General features: G+C 46.3%; 1 protein-coding gene across 3 annotated transcripts in view; it reads right to left on the reverse strand.

The window, feature by feature from the left end:
- Nucleotides 1-930: 930 nt before the first annotated feature.
- Uvrag (UV radiation resistance associated) overlaps nucleotides 931-17,361 on the reverse strand; it is a 257,835-nt gene continuing 241,404 nt past the window's right edge. Inside the window, exon 9 of one of the 3 annotated variants that reach the window (XM_039113251.2) lies at nucleotides 931-2,713. In XM_039113251.2, coding sequence (XP_038969179.1) covers nucleotides 2,011-2,713 — 703 coding nt within the window. In that variant the 3' untranslated portion in view covers nucleotides 931-2,010. Of the gene's footprint in view, nucleotides 2,714-4,311; nucleotides 4,732-17,361 lie in introns of those variants that run through there. The other 2 variants (NM_001401542.1, XM_039113238.2) reach the window with 2 other exon arrangements.

Here is a 17,361-nt window from a genome sequence, read left to right on the forward strand (position 1 = left end):
AAGGCCACTTTAAACAGAGGTGAAACATACTCTGTAGCTGCTAGAGGGACATAGTGCGGTAGGGTCCACCCAGGTCACAGCAAGTACCAAGGGATGCAGCCCTGGTTGCGAGCCTAGCAGCATTTAGGTGCATGCATGGCTGGCAGCGTGGGAATGCTGAAAGTAAGGGCAGAACCGATCAGCTCAGAGCAGTGCGGACCCACGCAAGGCATCATGCTGTGGAAGGAACTTCTCAGCCCACACTTAGGAAGTCCAGAAGGCAGAGAGTGACGGTAAGATCTCAGCGCTCTCTGCTGCCTGTCAGAGTCACGGGACTAGAAAGTGTGTAGAAGCATCTGCATGGAGCCTCAGGTGGCAGTCACAGGTCACATGGGACTCACCTTCCACCTGCACCAGCAACGAACTTCAAACACCTGTACCTTTTGGAGATGCCACCTCCTCCCAGGATTCCACAGCAGCTCTGTACCCAAGATGGCGAGGTCTTCCATCTGCTTTGACTTCAAATGACGACGCCCCGTGAAGAAGCCTCCCCTACCCCCACATGGAATGAAGAGGACTTCCTTAGACCAAGCAAAAGCGCCCACCCGCAGGAGAGCTGACTGCTATGTACTAAGTCTGGGCATTTACTATATGGAAGAGTGGTACCAATGGTTCATCTAGCAATGTGGCTGCTAAGGAAAGCTGAGCCCAGGAATGCTTGGCCATAGTATGGACATGACTGTGAGACCCATGAGTTAGGGCTACGCTCCCGGGGAATATAGCTGTTAAGTATGTCTTGTTTGTCACAGTATGTAAACTCAAATGAAATCAACAGCATCAGCTTGGACATACCGTGGCTTTAGTTCAGGTTAGCCCTGTCACGATGTAACATGAAGAGATGTAGGTTTAGAAGGGAAAAAAAACAAAACAAAACTGGGGAGAAAAATCAGATCAAGTGAAGTAAATTCAATTTTTATTCTTCTTTACAATACATGGATATGTGGATAAATTTTTCTTTTAAGAGCTTGCAACCCTGAGGCAATGCTGTGGGCACATAATGGATAAAGCAACAGTGAATGGAATCTGAATGTGGTAAGGACATGGACTTGGAAAACATAATTGAACATCGTGAAATTGCAGTCTATGCTTTCTCTGGTCTCTTAACCCAGCTATCTCTCAGCCATCTCGCACACTAGACATCCTGACTCTACGTACACTTTTGTCATATATAATGGCTTCCTTCTGACTGAAATGTAATAAGTTAACAGGATTTGTATCTAAGGGGTCTTTATCTGGGGTGTGTATTGCCAGAAGTGTGCCCAATTTTGGACCACATAAAAACTTTGGCCCCAAAGGAAGCTGGCTGCCATCTGGCTGTGGTAACCGTGAGGTTTCCGAGGGTCCCCTGGGAGCCCCCACAGGATAATTTTTCATCCGGGTATGGCACACTAGGCAGAGACAGAACATCGTTTCTGCAGGCTTTGGACTAGCGGATTTACCGCCCCAGCTTCCAGGATGCACGCCCATCTTGAGAAAGCAGGACGACAGCGGGGTCTGCAGGCAGACTGTGGTACTCGGGCCGAGGGCCTGGAACAGAGACCACACTCTGCTCTTACTCACCTGCCTAAAGGGTGAACACAGGCTTCTCAGTGGTGCAAAGTTGTTTCTGCTTTACAAATGATGGAGAGGGTGGATGCTTATGAGAAATTAAAGGTGAGCTCGTTCTGTTACACTATTATCATCCTCTCTCTGAGGAGAACCCAGAAGTGTAAATAGAGTGCAGACAGATGCCTACGACAGGACTTGAGCTGTAAGCAAGAGGGCGACCTTTGACTGGAAAGTGAACAAATCTCACGGACTGGCCCCATGGGTCCCCAGTGACCCTGAGTCCCCTCTGTTCCCAAAGTCAGCCTTTCTGAGGAGTCTGCTCCACTGACACTCGTTTGTGTTGGAATTATTAAAAAGGTTAAGTGCAGCTCTTGGCCTGGTGCAGGGCGGCTCTGTCCTGGTGCTACTGTCTGACTGCTCGCCTCACTTGTCAGAACTCCTGCGAGGCCGGCGGAAGCTGGACACGTTTTCGCTGAGGGCGTAGATCCTCCGAGAGAACTCCTCAAACTCCCCCAGCACCTGCTCGTCACACTCCACCGCCACCGCGCTGTCCACCGGGATGCAGCTGAGTGCTTCGAGCTGGTCGCCTGACGTGAAGCCTGTGGCTTCCAGCCCGATAATTTCTTCTGCTTGCTCCACTGCACAGCAGAGCTCGGCTGAGGGGGCCGGGTGGCACAGGCCTGGCAGCAGGGTGCCGGCAGGGCCAGGCTGCTCGCTGGGAAGCGCAGTGCCATTTATGGTGGCCAGGTGCCCAGGCAGGGCTTCCCCTTGTTCTTGGCTGGAGTCCACATTTCTGTGGTCTCCACTTACACTGTTGCCCAGGTCTACTCCTGTTTTCTTACTTTCTTTGGAGAAGTCCAAGGAGGTGTCCAGGGAGGAGGACAGTGGGGTGACCTTCCTCTCAGAGTCTCCCAAGGTGGGCATGGCCACCCCGTGCTGTGTCAATGCTGAGTTGTAGCTGGGAGGAGGGGTTTTGTACTGGAGTCTCTCATTCTCTGAGCTGGCCCGTTTTCGATGTACGTTATCTGGTGAAGGGACACCCGTAGAGAGGCCTACATCTGCACCCCGAAACGTGGAGCTCTGTCTCTTCGGAACAGGGATGGCACTGGAGATGTGATGTCTGTCACTGGAGACAAACAAAAATGAGAAGTTACTTTCTGCTTCAGAACTCAGGTTACCTTCTGGGACCTGACACAGGAAACAATAGATTTTAGATCTGAGAGTAAAAACCCAAACACAAACACCCGGGCAGAAGTAGAGTATCAAACTACCAATCTATCAATCGTAGACGGCATCTCTTACAGCGTGTAAAGCAGGAAACAGCACAGCGCCTGCAGGGTCTCACTTTGGTGATTTCCTTCTAGAAGGATACAAATTCATTCAATATAGTTAAGACAAGAATGCCAAAGGTAGGACGAGGGACAGAAACCATGTCGCCTGGGTTAGAGCAGAGGGCTCTGGTTAGACTGAATCTACACAGAAACATGCCATGGGCCCAGCATTTCTGTGAACGCTGTGGCCCTTGGGGCTCCCATTCTGACCGTGACTATTCAATCCTACGAAAAGTGCTCCTGCAAGATGAGTTGTCACAGTAACTTGCTGATGGATGGCCTTTCCAACACTCAGTACTCATCACCAGCAAAAGCAAACCACACAGAAAGCATCAAGGGAACCCTCCTTCCTCTTTAATAAAACATTACCACAGGAAATGGCTTCTCTTTTACAAGGCTGGTCACATACGTTTTTATAATACTTCATCTTCAGTGCCTACTCTGAGCCAGGAAAAATAATCACTGTCCAGCCACACAAAACTTTAGAGTTTCTCTGGTAACTTCACATATATCATTTCAGTTGGGCCTTACAAAGGCATTGTCAAGAAAGTAGGGTAAATCTGAAACAATAAATAACCATCAATTAATGGACCAGAGCGGCAGACCATGAGCCATGGCTGTAAGTTTGCCAGCAAAGCCATCAGGGAGCACTGACTATAGTTATAGGTGTTATAACTATGTACAGCTATAGGTGTTATAACTATGTACAGTTATAGATGTTATAACTATGTATATTATAGATGTTATAACTATGTATATTATAGATGTTATAACTATGTATCGTTATAGATGTTACTGTGTGGGTGGAATTAGCTTCAACACAACTTTCTCAGCAGATGGCACAGAGGCTGAGGGAGGCACAGACCATCTGACTCTTGTCCTTCAGAGGAGGACACTCACAGAGCTTAAGGGGCTTGTCACTAGGTAGGATTGAAACCATAGAACAACTGGCTACGACCTATGCTAGATCTGCCAGAAGGGACCGAGAGGCAGAAGTGAGAGGGAGCCTACAAGGAGCCTCCAATCTTGCCAAAGGACATTTCCAATTATTTTAGCAACATTACTTTCAAATTACAATGTCAGGTAAGTGCTCTGACAAAAAACAAGGAACCAAGAGTGCTTCCTGTGTGTGCAGACAAGCCTGCAGCCAGATGACCACTTGCCGCTCACGGCTTCTTCTCTGGATTATGCTAGGTCTTTTGTTACTCACAAGATGTCCCTCCATTGGCCTGGAGCATCTGCTTCAGTCATGGCATGGTGTCCGTGAGCTTCATTATAAGAAGGGGTCCCTGAGACAGATATCAAACTGGGCAAGTGGACCAGCAAATGACTGTTCGTAGTTCATAAGAAAAAAACAGAACCAAACTGAGCAAAACCTGCTGGCTTCTATCTAGGTTTCCAGTTACTATGTTGTCAAACCCACTGTAATTGGCTTTTTTTTTTTTTTTTTTTTTTTGTAATTGTAATGTGTTTCTGGTCAACCTCGTTTTACTCTCTGAATGGTCCTGCAGGGGACCAGGTAAGTAAATCAGACAGTACCAGCAGCCCTCGGCCTGTTGACTCGGGATGGTCAAGATCAGGACAGGCTGTAGGAAGGGTCACTGGGTGTAACCATTGGCACTTCAAAGCTTTGGCTTTGAAGGGTGAGGGCCCTGATACGCTGTGTGGCTCTGGCATGGGACTCCTCACTTCCGTCTCTGCTCCTCTGTTGACAAAGGCAGGTGGAAGGAAAGCATCCCGATGTGTGCACAGGGCAGGAACGTATCCTACGGCCCTCGCTGAGTTGTACACCTCACCACAGCTCTCCTGGACCCTGCACAACAGAGAAGTGATGTGATTCTCCTCCCTGCAGCTACAATGGGAAGGGAGCAAAATTTTTCCTGCACATCTTTCTGTTACGTCCTTGGCCCCGAAACCCGTGCTGCTGCCATAGGAGAAGGCAGGCTGGTGAGTGGGTTGTTCAAGGCGAAGGGCCACAGCTGCCCTGGATCTATCTCAGCCCACAGCCCATGCTGATGCTGTTCCAATTCTACCAACCCTGTGTGCGTTCTATGACCAATGGGCACGGCTGCACACCATAGCCGAGGCCTCACTGACTCAAAGCCTGGCTGTTTACTCCTCTCCTGCGTGGGCAGACGTGGGCATTTTCTGGCATCCTCTGTGTCCTTCTTCTCTGGATCACTCAGGTACTGAAGGAGCTCAGGAAATGAAAGCATCTGACATAAACTGGAAAATTATCAAAAACACCTGTTGTATAAATGGTGAGAAGATGAAGCCGCTGTGGTGGATGCATCTATAGTCTGAGCACTTGGAGGCTGAGGCGAGAGGACCAGGGGTACAGGCGGCCTCAGCTACAGAGTAGAGCCTTGTCAGTCACCTTCTGAGAATCAGCCGATGGCTACATACTATCACTATTGTAGCCAACTTTTGTCTTTTCCCTCTTAGTTTTGAGCTATGCATGATGGAAAAACCTTTAAAAGATTTAAATATTAAAGTCTTCACGCAAATTAGAAAAGCAGAACAGAAGGATGTTGCTTGCTGACTGGGCTGAACCCACATTACTAGGCACTGGCTGAGTGGAGAGCCGCGGAGTTTTCAGGCCTCTGTGTGCAGGGCATGGGCTGCTCTTGCCCCTTCTGTGGCTGCAGGCCTCACACGGCCCTGCTTCCCTGCACTTCTACACTGTCGCCCTAAGGACTGCATGCAGCATATCTGTAAACCTGCGCACGGTGGGTGCACTAGGCTTTGTTCTGTGAGCTCTGGGCATTGAACTATTGAAGTCTCAGAGAGCAGTCATGCTTTATATGTGAACTTTGTAATATTAATGCTAGTCACTCAGAATGGGTGTTTTTATATTCAGAATCTTAGTGATACTCCAGACGTCTAAGATAGCTGAGCTCTGAATAGCTAAGGCATTACATGATGACATTAAAATTATACATTAATGATGCATGTATTTTTAATTATCACAGTAATTTATACTCACAGGAAAACAACATAAATATAAACTACATATAAAAAAACCCAATCATAAGCTATGACCCATCAAGTAACCACTATTAATTTTGGATGTTTTCCTTTTAAACTTCAATTTTATGTATGTTTAATTAAAAAATCCCCACATAATTCTGTATCCTGCTGTCATATGTTATTAAAACCTCTGGGTAAATATCATTTTAAAAGGTTGCTTTAATGAATGGAATGTTGTAATTTATTTAATTATTCCCTCATTTTTAGGATGTTTCTAAACTTTTTACTGTTAGAAAGCAAACGGCTGTTCATATCTCATAGGCTAATGATCTGAGTTTGATTCTGGGATCCACAGGGTTTGGTTGAGGGTGGCAACTTAGAAAACTTGTCCAATAAGTAAATATAAGTAAAAAGGGCAGCAATCAGAAATACTAATAACTGACTAAAAATACAGATAATCAGGTTTTATTTAAGGTGCTTTTTGTCTGATTACATCCTTCATGACTATTTTATCTGATTAAAGAGTTCAAAACTCAGGTTTACTAATTATTTACAATTTTTACAATTTTTAAATGCTATTGACAAATTTGTTGCTAATAAAGTGAAAATTGTACATTAAGTAAACTGTGATTAAAAAGAATGTCTACACTTAAACTCAAATTACCACCCACCCAACTACCCACCCAACCACCCACGAGGCTTGTGCATACAGCTCAGTGATGAGAGCATTCAAGCTTAACAATGGGACGTGGGTGAAACCCTGTGCTCAATCAGCCAAGTAGCCAAGAGGACAAAGGCAGGAGGAGAAGGAAATAAAGCCTCCCCAGAGCATCTGAAAGGGTCTAGCAGGAAGCATGTTGGTTTTTCCTGACACCCAGCCTCTACTAAGGGCCTTGGGAGTTCTGAGCCCTAGACTGTGGGTACAGAGTCTGAAGTTCAGGTAAATGAATGAGTCCACCTCCTCTCCTTAGTCACTTGCCCTGAGAGAATGAGTTCTGGCTTGCTATGTGTTCAGACTAGAAACACTGTACCTGGAGTTTAATGTGACAATTAGAAAGAATTTATTAAAACAAACAAACAAAACACAATAGTTAAAGCTATCCTAGTCGCAAATGTATTGGGCATAGTTTAGTGGGGGAAAAACAAAAGCAGAGACGGTTAAATAACTCAACTGTCAGGGGCAGCTGAGCGACCTAACAGCAAGCATCCGAGTGGGAACCGCATGGGAAGGAGCCAAGGGGCTTGGAGTTTAAAGGTCAAAGAGGACATCCTGGTTAGGTTTGGCTTCTCCAAGATGAAGGTGGTGGCTGCCTTTCTCACTGTGGGAGCCCGCATCTATCCAAGTCCTTCCCTGGTCTTTACAGCTTTATCTACAGAGTGTTCTCTGGAGAAAAGATGTTCAAAGGCTGGACACCACTCGCAGTGTGGTTTGCTTGTCCCTCTATTTAGGGTTAAAACTTCCCCATTTCTGGTTACATGACTGGGGCAGTTTTTCTCTTTGCATAATAGATCATCTGACTAAATAATCATTGGTTAAGACTAAATGAAGTAGCACACTTAAAATCCTTGGCTAGGCTGGGGGTGGTAGTGCATGTCTATAATCCGGCCCTTGGGAGATGGGAGGTGGAGCAGGCAGCAGAGCAAATCTGAGACACTGTCCCAAGAAACTCCCAACTAGAACAAAACAGAAACCAACAGACAAGGAATCAGGGTGGTTGTGAGGGTAAAGTACTGAACCAATGAGCAGACTTTGCCTGTGGTGAGTGGGCAGTGTCTTCCTGCTTGAAGTATGAGGTGAAGAAAGCTTTGAATAAGGAGAAATGTTTAAAATGCCCTATTTAGATGATCTACCAGCTGCTTAGGGACCACAAGAACTTCCCAGAATCCTTTGAGGTCTACATTCCAGTTGTCCCTGGACCCCCAAAGCATCGTTTTTCTCTATATATTTAGCTTATGGAGAGATTTTTGTAAAAGTGAAGCTCTGTTTCCCTGACCTAAGTCAAGAGACCACAGCCAGCAACTTACTTGCCGTAATGAACCCATGGTGCCATCAGCCTGTGACAGGGCGGAGCCCAGTTGGACTTTCCGGTCCTTCTCCCAGTCTTTGTCCTTGTATCTTCCCATGCCCTGTTTCTGACTGAAGCCAGACTCTTCTTTGAAGAGAAGTGGTTAGGAAAGAAAATCTACGGTAGGAAGGTCTAGCCCGAGAAGTGATTCTCGATATCTTTGACTTGTCCCTGGCCCTTCTGTAAAATGGTTATGGCAGCACATGACTGGCTATGATGCCACAGGCATGTAATCCCAGCACTTGGGAGGTAGAGACAGGAGGATTAGGAGTTTAAGGTCATTCTCAGCAGCATACTTACAGAGTTCAAGGCCTGCCTGGGATATATGAGACCTTGCCTCAAAATACTACTGCCACCAACAGGGGCTGGAAAGATAGCTCAGTGGTTAAAGCACTTGGTGCTCTTCCAGAGGAGTGGAGAGTTCAGTTCTGAGCATCCATGTTGGAAGGCTCACAATCGATAGTTCCAGGGGATTCATGATCTTTCCTGACATCCTTGGGTACTCACTGTATTATCTTAAAAGACAAGCAAAACATCCAGTAAATGAAAACCAAATAGAAGGATTAACTGAGGATTTAAGAACAACTCTGCGTACAACAAACAGGTCATCAAAAGTTATTAGTCACAAAGCTAATACCGTGAGGTGCTATGTGTAAGCACCCCACGAGCAGCTTTACTTAGCACCCACATATCTATGTGACACAGCAAACAGCACTCCCCACTTAATAGGAAGAAACTGCCACATGGAGGTCAGGAACTTGACCAAGGTGACAGGGCCACTGGGTAGGGATCTGAGATGACAGCGGCATGAGTAGGTATGGTTGGCTCCCATCTGTTTTGGCTCCCAGAGCTCTAAGGTCTCTGCTGTCAGCAAAGTGCCTACATTTGCTGATTCCCCTTGAGGGGGAGGTAAGCACCAGGGGAACATGTTTAGGCCAGTGAGTGGGTAGCATCCCTGGTCTTTTCTTCCTAGCTTTGTATGCTGTGAGGTATTCTCATACCAATTACAAGACAGAAGTTAATTTGGTCACAAAGTCATATAAAAGGTGGAGGGAGAGGGAAAATGGAATGAAGGAAAACCATGAAAAGTTACCACATCAAGAGAGTTCGTGAAGCTGGGCCGGCTTTATTTTAAAATGATTCCTCCCATTTGTTCTCTTTCAGATTCACAGAGGAATGTTTTATCTGTCTACAGCAGGGGCTCTCCCTGTTGAGTAGTGGGGGAGACTACAGCTCTCAGCCTCAGATAAGTTTCCCCTCTGCAAATGTTTCCTCTGAGGAACATTATCAGATCACAGCTGGTCAAAACACTAAATCCTGATTCTCAGGATCCCAGCCAAAATCTACAGCTACAACTCCGAGGAACAGGGATGCTCAGAAAGGTAGGGGGACAGGGGACGGGGTGGGATGGGGGGGAGGGAGGGAGGGAGGGAGGAAGGGGGGAGGGGAGGGAGGGGAGGGAAGGGAGGGAGGCAGGGAGAGAGAGAGAGAGAGAGAGAGAGAGAGAGAGAGAGAGAGAGAGAGAACTCTTAGATAACATTTGATTTTCTCTCCCCTTTGCAGCAGCCTCGAGCTCTCAGCTCTATCTGGTGGTGTTTAGGTTGGGGTCCGGCCATCAGGTTTGAAGCTCTAGGCACTGCTCTGCGCCAATATCATGTCAACTGTGCTAAAAAGCAATAATCGTTTCTCACCTTCTAAAAGATTACTGCTAAAATAATGCAGAGTAATGACAGGGCTGCGCCTGGCGCCAAAAGTAGGTTGCCAAGGCGAGGCTGAGGTAGGATTACGTCTTTTGGCAGCTAAAAAATTATGACATAAAGTTAGTTTAAAACAAAACAAAACAACCTCCATAAATTAGACTACTATTCTCTTTTCAAAATTTAGCCAAGGGTGGGATTTATCTTTCTCCCTTCCCTCTCTCTGATCAAGTGGAAGTCAGGGCCTCCTCCATGGAAGCCAAATTTAACAGATAGATCTTATCTCCCAGGAGAGAGAGTGAGGTTAACAGTATTAAGCAGGGGTCTCCTGGCCACAAGCAAGGGATCTAAGGGCCTCTCACCATTACCAGATAAGTGTAAGTGCTTAATCTTTGCCCTGGATGCTAACAAAAACTCCAAACAAAATAAAAATAGAAACAATCTCGGGACCAAAGAGCAGGCTGACATGTGTGGCCACCTTTCCCGTGGGCTCTGTTTAGAAGGCTTCTGCCAAAGTCTGACTAGAATAAGCAAACAGTATAAAAAGGTGAAGCCGAACAAGGGGCCTTCAGATGGTTTCCACTGGGCAGTGCTGGGAGATGAATCCCGAGAAGGCAGAGCCCACGGGCAAAGGGCAAATACGCAGCTGAGGTCATCAGTTCCCCAGGATGATGCATGGGTTGGACATCAGGCATCCCAGGCCTGGACAACAGCACCCAGTGAGTAGGCCCAGCACAGGTTAGGGACCTCATCAAAGCTGAACCCCTGGGACGGGGGATACACAGAGATTATCCATGGGCCATGGGGAGGTCCTGGGATGGGTCAAGTCAGCTCCATCATCCATCAACTTTCACATTAGGACATGAGGGCAAATTAGTACACTGAAATTTCAGTCAGGCATCGGATATTAGGGGAACTATAAAATGGTCTGCAGGAATAGGCATAGCCCATCTTGATGTCATTTATGTGGTGTGTAAGTAACATCCTCCAAGAGAACATGGAAAGAGGTCCAGGAATGACAGCTGGGGACCCTGTGCCGTGTCTGGACAGCACTCGAGACCTGGGAATAGTAAACTGTTTATGCTGAGAACCGGGAGGGAGAACCCTCTAGCATTTGCCAGGGAAGCCAGGGGAACAACTATCTCACAGAACCCAGCCACAGAAGGAGCCCGGCAGGGAAATTAAAGTCCTGGCCTGAGAATGCTCTCAAAATTTAAAACCAGCCTTGGAAAGGAGCTAAAGGAAGAGTGAGACTCTGGAGGCCAATGACAGAAACTGCGAAATGAAGTTTTTGAAAGATATGCTAACGATGAACTACCATCAAGTTTCTAATAAACCCTGACATGAACTAAACCACAGGACTCAGCTGCCTGTTACTCTAAAAGAAAACCAGATCACTCTGCCACCACAGCGAGGGGTGCTGTGGCCTTGGGCAGAATCCCTCGAGTTAATCACTGCTCCAAGCAGACTGAGCACTAGGTGTCCTGTGGGTCCCCTGACTACTGAAGAGCTGCAGCACGTGCTCAGCAGCAGGTGATAGCTAACAGTCTACCCCCGTCAGTGTGCACTGAGCGTCCACTACACACAGGCGAAGCACTAGACTCAGGATCTAAGAGCAATGGAAAAAGCCACACTTCCTGCTCTTACGGGGCTTATAGCTAGTGGGAGGGTCAGGCATGCGCCACAGAGGCCAAGACACAAATGAAAAGCACAGACATGTACCATGTGAACACAGGACGAGGGTCTATGACAGAGAAATAAACTGAAAAGGTCAAGGTCTTCAGCGTCAGATTTTTCACAGCTGCAGGCCAGGCAGGACATGTATGTGAATGTCAGGGCATTGTATGTGTACTTGGCCCTCAGAGGCCAGAAGAGGGCGCCAGATCTACTAGGGCTGGGGTTATGGATGGTTGTGAGCCACCATCTGTACCTGTGAATGCTGGAACTAGAACACAGGTCCTCTGGAAGAACAGCAATGGCTCTTAGTCTGTGAGCCCTCTCTCCAGCCCAGACCTTTTCTCTTTATACAAGCTGCTATTTCTCATGTATCTGTTACAGTAACAGCTGCTGAGCACAATGTGTCTTAGGCAAGGATCCCGTCATCACCCTCTGACTGATCTGGGAAAGCAGCTGCAGTTGGAAAGCAGGAAGAACCCAAAGTGGCTGCTGAGAGACTGTAGGCTGTGCAGTGGAGGGGAGAGGGGAGACTGGCAGGGCCTGCTGGGCTGAATGTGGGCAGGGAAGGAGGAGGCATGGTGGCTAAGAAGCTCCAAGTGCTGAACAGAGAAGATTGGTACACCACTGGCTTATGGCACCTGTGACAGAGATATAGAAGCAAGCACGGGGAGGAGTGTGCTGCGTGGAAGCCAGAGGCAAGTGGAGGGAGTCTGACAGCAGAGGTGCTGTCTAAGAACAAGGTGAGACAGAAGGGGCCTAAGTCTGCACCTTTGGGAACAGAACTCTGGTTTGTCCTCTCTTTGCTTTGGCTGTACTGGGGATCCAGTGTGGATGGCACATGCTCTACTACTGAGCTCCAGCCCCAGCCAACCCTGGATTTATAATAAAGTTGAAGATGTAGATCCTACGATGATGCTGGGTGCAGCCCGTGGGCTGGATGAAAACAGCAGGCAGTGATGCCAGGATTCCCTCGCTGGAGCAGCAGGTAGAGGATCCTGTGTGTGGACCACATGTAATTCTAAACACAGTGAGAGGCTGTTTTTGATAAGGATTAAAGCTGGACTCCACACCGGCTCTGTTCGCATCTTCGTGGTCTGTCACCTGTGTCACCTGTGAGTTTGTCCCTCAGTCCCTCAGTCCCTCAACATCTCCATTTGTTAGTCGGAAGAGTATAATGGGTCTGACTCCCAGGGGTGTTGGGAGACCGATGGAGGGGTTCCTGACCTAGGAACGTCTGGCTAGCTGCAAGGATATACCATAAGTACTCTCTACCTGGAGAACTGCCAGACAAGCAGCACAGAGAACGAATGATCTTTACAGAAACCCAGAAGTTGACAATCTAGGAATTGTATTCTAAGCTGAGCTTAAACCCAGGGATTAATGATCAGTGGCCATTTTGGGGTTAGGTCAAGAAAGAGCTTATCACTAAGCCTTCTTGAAATTTACTGTAATTATAAGCTCTGGAGATGGCTATTAGATGTCCTTGTTAGCATGTGTTAAAGGAGGCCTCCTGAAAAACGGTGACCTTTAGAGTGGCTTTTCTGTGAATTCTCTCCATTCGGTTAAACATAACCACCCTCCAAAACCCAACCCCAGTGCCACTTTTCCTGGAAGCTCCTCCGACCACGCCCATCTGAACAATCTCTTGGCCACACCCAGGCTGCAGGATTCTGTCACCCAGCTTTGCACTAGTGTTTCAACACGTTTCCAGCAGACATCTTGGAACCTGTATCCGCTACTTGTCAGTCTGTGAGGCTCTGGAGTAAAGAGATGCACAAAGAAGGTCCCCATCGTTACCAGGTTTCCTGTAGCCAGAGAATAAAATAATAAACACAACACCATGGTGTGTGCTATGTACATAATAATGAGGAAGGAGTGAGCTTCTGCACAAGAGGCTGCAGCTAATGGGCGCCTTGGGGAACCTTAACCAGGGGAAGAAGGGAAGGAAGAAAAATGAGAGCATGGATCTCTCTCTCTCTCTCTCTCTCTCTCTCTCTCGGCAGGGAGAGATTTAAGATTTTAGATTGTTTTAGATTGAATTAACACTAGACCTGTGTGTATCCCATCTTGGAACCAAGCTATAAAGCAAACTGTATATAGGGTACCTGGCATTCTGTTTCTTGAGTTCCAACTTTCTACTTTGCATTTATCACTGTACAGAGCTCATGGTGCATACAGTAACCTGTACCTGGGGCTTTCGATATGGCTGTTCTGATTTAAGATATGGCAATTTTAAGACATACGAGATTTAAGGAAGGTAAAATAACATTATCAGTCATTTTAAGGGGCTGGAGCAAAGACTCAGTTGGTAAGAGCATTGTTGCTCTTTCAGAGAACTGGATTTGGTTCCCAGTATTTACATGGATGCTTAGAGCACCTTAACTCCAGTTGCAGGGGATCTAATGCCCTCTTCTGGCCTCTGCAGGAACCAGGACATAAGGTGCACATAAGTATGTATACACCCATGTAAATAAATAAATCTTAAAAAAATAATTTTAAAGTAGTAAGAATATGTTGGCCTTATTTTAGCTAGATAATTTGCATCTTATTTGAGTTAGATCAAATATATTATTAAAAATTAACTTACCTGTTTCCTTTTGCCTATAAAATGCAGCTGCCAGAAAACTGCTGTTTGTTTGCTCATGCTGAGCCCTGACACAGACACAGGAGCCTTGAAAACTGGCTGCCCTGACAGTGTTTCCATCTCTGTATTTGGCGGCTACTTTTCATATCTTCTAAATTTTATTGAGTAGATATTACTTTACAATCAGGAGAAGCAAACAGAAATTAGACACAAACATGAAAAGCCAACATCTTCAATCTGGATCAGACTTGCTGGTGGAGGAGAAAGCAGTCCCAGCGAGCAAAAATCAGTCACTGGCAGCAAGTCTGAGCACAAAGGATGTTGGACAGCTGTTCTCCATCCTGACTGAAGACAGAAGGAAGCGGAAATGGGTGTTAACCGCAGGAGGGGGGCTGTAAGTTAAATATAGGGAAGAATTTCCTGAAGTGAGGGTGTTTAAACTCTGGAATGAGTTATGGAAGGAGCCTGTCCCCCCCAAGGTCTTTTAAAGTCCCACAGATGCCCACATGCCTTGTGTGTTCCAGTCCAGAGGCAGGGAGATGGCCCATCAAGGCCGCTCTGAAATAGCTATCTTAAGAGTAGTAACTCCAGTAAAACTTACGTTTGCGTTAACTTCCTACTAGGCTCCAGTTTCTGTATTAGGACGCACCAGCCTGAGAGCCACACTCTCAAAAGAAGCCCACGTGATACTTAAGTAGTACTCTTGAGACTTCAAAGACAATGTCATTTGATCTAAATTTAAAGACTATCATCAGCTGCTGTGGTTTTAAGTCCCTTGGAGGTCACCTGCCAGAGTCCAGCTCTGAGTCTGGCATCAGCAAACTAAGAGAAAGGATGAGGAAGATGTTTGTAAGACATGAGACTTGAGGTGCACCAGTGTTTACTGTAGACAGACGTTTACTGAAACAGTCGTGCCTAAGTGTGCCACAGCTAAAGTCAGCCTGGTAATGCCAACCTGTCATCTCGGCCCTTGTGGGTGAGGCGGTGGTCAAGAGTTTTAAGGCTGGGTTTGGTTACACCAGACCTGTGTCAAACAACAGATGCCCACCCTAAGATCCAGAGTTCTTGAGTAAGGACCTTTTCCTTCTATTTCTACTCAAAGCTTTGGGCTCAAGTCTCTCTGTAAAGGAAAACAAGACTGAGCATGTGGGGCAAGGAGGAGCTGGAAGGAAAGGAAGGAGCAGACTGGGTGAGGAGCAGGGCAGCTGGGGAGCACAGAGGATGAGGAGCAGGGCAGATGAGGAGCAGGGTCAGTGAGGGGAAGAGCCCCTTATGTCCTGAGTCACAGCTATGGTGAGAGACTACTGTGTGAGAATGTTCTGCAAGGCATGTCCTTCAAAACATGCAATCTATCACAGCTACTTTAGATTAGACACTAAACCAACGTGAACTGGGTCCGATGGCGTTAACTTTGCTTTAGAGATGCTCTTCATCTCTTGAACAGCACAAGATGCACAGGAGAAACCTGAATTGTCAAATGCATGAAAATTTACTCCATTGTTTTTTAAGATTTAATTTGTGAGTATGTGCACAAGTGAGTGCAGCACCTACAGAGGCCAAAAGAAGGCGTCAGATGCCCTGGAGTTGGAGTTAACTGACACTTGGGAGCTGCCCAGTCTTTTGGAAGAGTGCAAACACTCAACTCCTGAGTTATCTCTCTAGGCCAGCTGATTATTTTATATAGTTCTTTTGGTTTATAACCCCTTTGGCAGACATATCTCATTTGTTCTACATATCTATGCTTGGGAAACAGGACTAGTTCTAATAATATCAATAAAAATAACTTGACACATAGAAAGTAATTTATGAAGTTTAGGTGATACAGCAGAAACCAACACCCCTGCCTTCTGCTCCCCAGGTATGCTCTTTTTTTTTTTTTCCTTTTCTTTTCTTTTTTTCGGAGCTGAGGACCGAACCCAGGGCCTTGCGCTTGCTAGGCAAGCGCTCTACCACTGAGCTAAATCCCCAACCCCCAGGTATGCTCTTTGTTATATCACATTCTCTTGCATGAAGGTAATGGTGAATTTATGCTTTATGATTAGAAAAAGTGAAATTTAGAATAAAAATTTCCTTAATAAAGCATGACAGGGGGCTTTGAAATCATGTTTTTGTCAAATCTTCCTTCAAGAACTGCAGCATTTATACAAAACAAGGATTTCAGGCAAAAATGTGTGTGCTCTAGGCCCTGGCTCTCTTCCTCTTTCTTAACTACAGAATAGGGAGTGAACAGAGGCCGGATTCCAGCATTACAGGTCTCATGGGTTTTGCAAAGCGTTCTGAGGTGCCTGGGTAAGCTTCCTCCAGAACCCTGATGGCCTTGCGATGTATCATTCTAGAAGACTCTGGGTTTGGCTTTGGAGGTGCTCTAGGAACCTTAACAGGTGTCAGGGTAATGGGACACAGTATCAGAGGGATGGGGAGGCAGGGAAGGTACAGAGAAGACACCAGCATGCATGGGGCCATCATGGTGTGTGACAAGAACTGTCCTCTGTGGCTATCATGTGATTCTGGAAAGTCATCTCGAGCCTCAGTTTTCTGAGCTGTGAACCATGATCGATTGTTATTACTGCCCTCAGCTCTCAGGATTGTTAGAAGCACAAATACGTACAGACAGGTTCTAAAGTAAATGGATTTTCTTTTCTTTTCTTTTTTTTTTTTTTTTTTTTTGGAGCTGGGGAACCGAACCCAGGGCCTTTCACTTTTCTAGGCAAGCGCTCTACCACTGAGCTAAATCCCCAACCCCGGATTTTCAATAGTAAGAAGGTAGAATACCAATATGTGCAGGCAACCAGATTGCAGGGTGTTTTTCTCTGAGTCTACAGAAAGGTTTAGTTAAAATGGCTTGAGAGGAAAATAGTTACATAAAAACACAAGAACTATATGAATACCTATTTGTAAGACAAACATGGACTTTAAGAAAACCAAAATACCTATATAACAAAGAATGAATAATTTTTAAAAAGGAGGCTACAACTATGACCAGCATATTCATTATACATTCATACTAACCGCTAAGTGAGGCGTGCTGGGTGCACCTTTATTTAAACTGGCACCACCGTCAGCTAGGTCCTGTTACCCTCAGTTCTGTCCAGAGACTGAGCTCAGAGGTATTGGCATTAAAGAGTCCAGGCTCTTTCCACTTAACTGCACTATGCTGTCTTAGAGCAATGGTTCTCAACCTGTGAGTCATGACCCCTTTGGGGGTCAAACAACCCATTCTCAGGGGCTGCCTAAGACCATCAAGAAACACAGATAACTATATTACAATTCATAGCAGTTATGAAGTATTTATGGTTGAGGGTCACCACAACTTGAGAAACTGTATTAAAGTGTCAGCATCAGGAAGTGAGAACCACCATCTTACACCAAGTTTCCCACACCCAAGTCCATTCTGTGTTTCAAGCCTACTCCAATGTCAGCTCCCCAAATGGCCATATCAAGTAACTTCT

This window comes from Rattus norvegicus, chromosome 1, assembly GCF_036323735.1.
Source record: "Rattus norvegicus strain BN/NHsdMcwi chromosome 1, GRCr8, whole genome shotgun sequence".
Taxonomy (NCBI): Eukaryota; Metazoa; Chordata; class Mammalia; order Rodentia; family Muridae; genus Rattus; species Rattus norvegicus.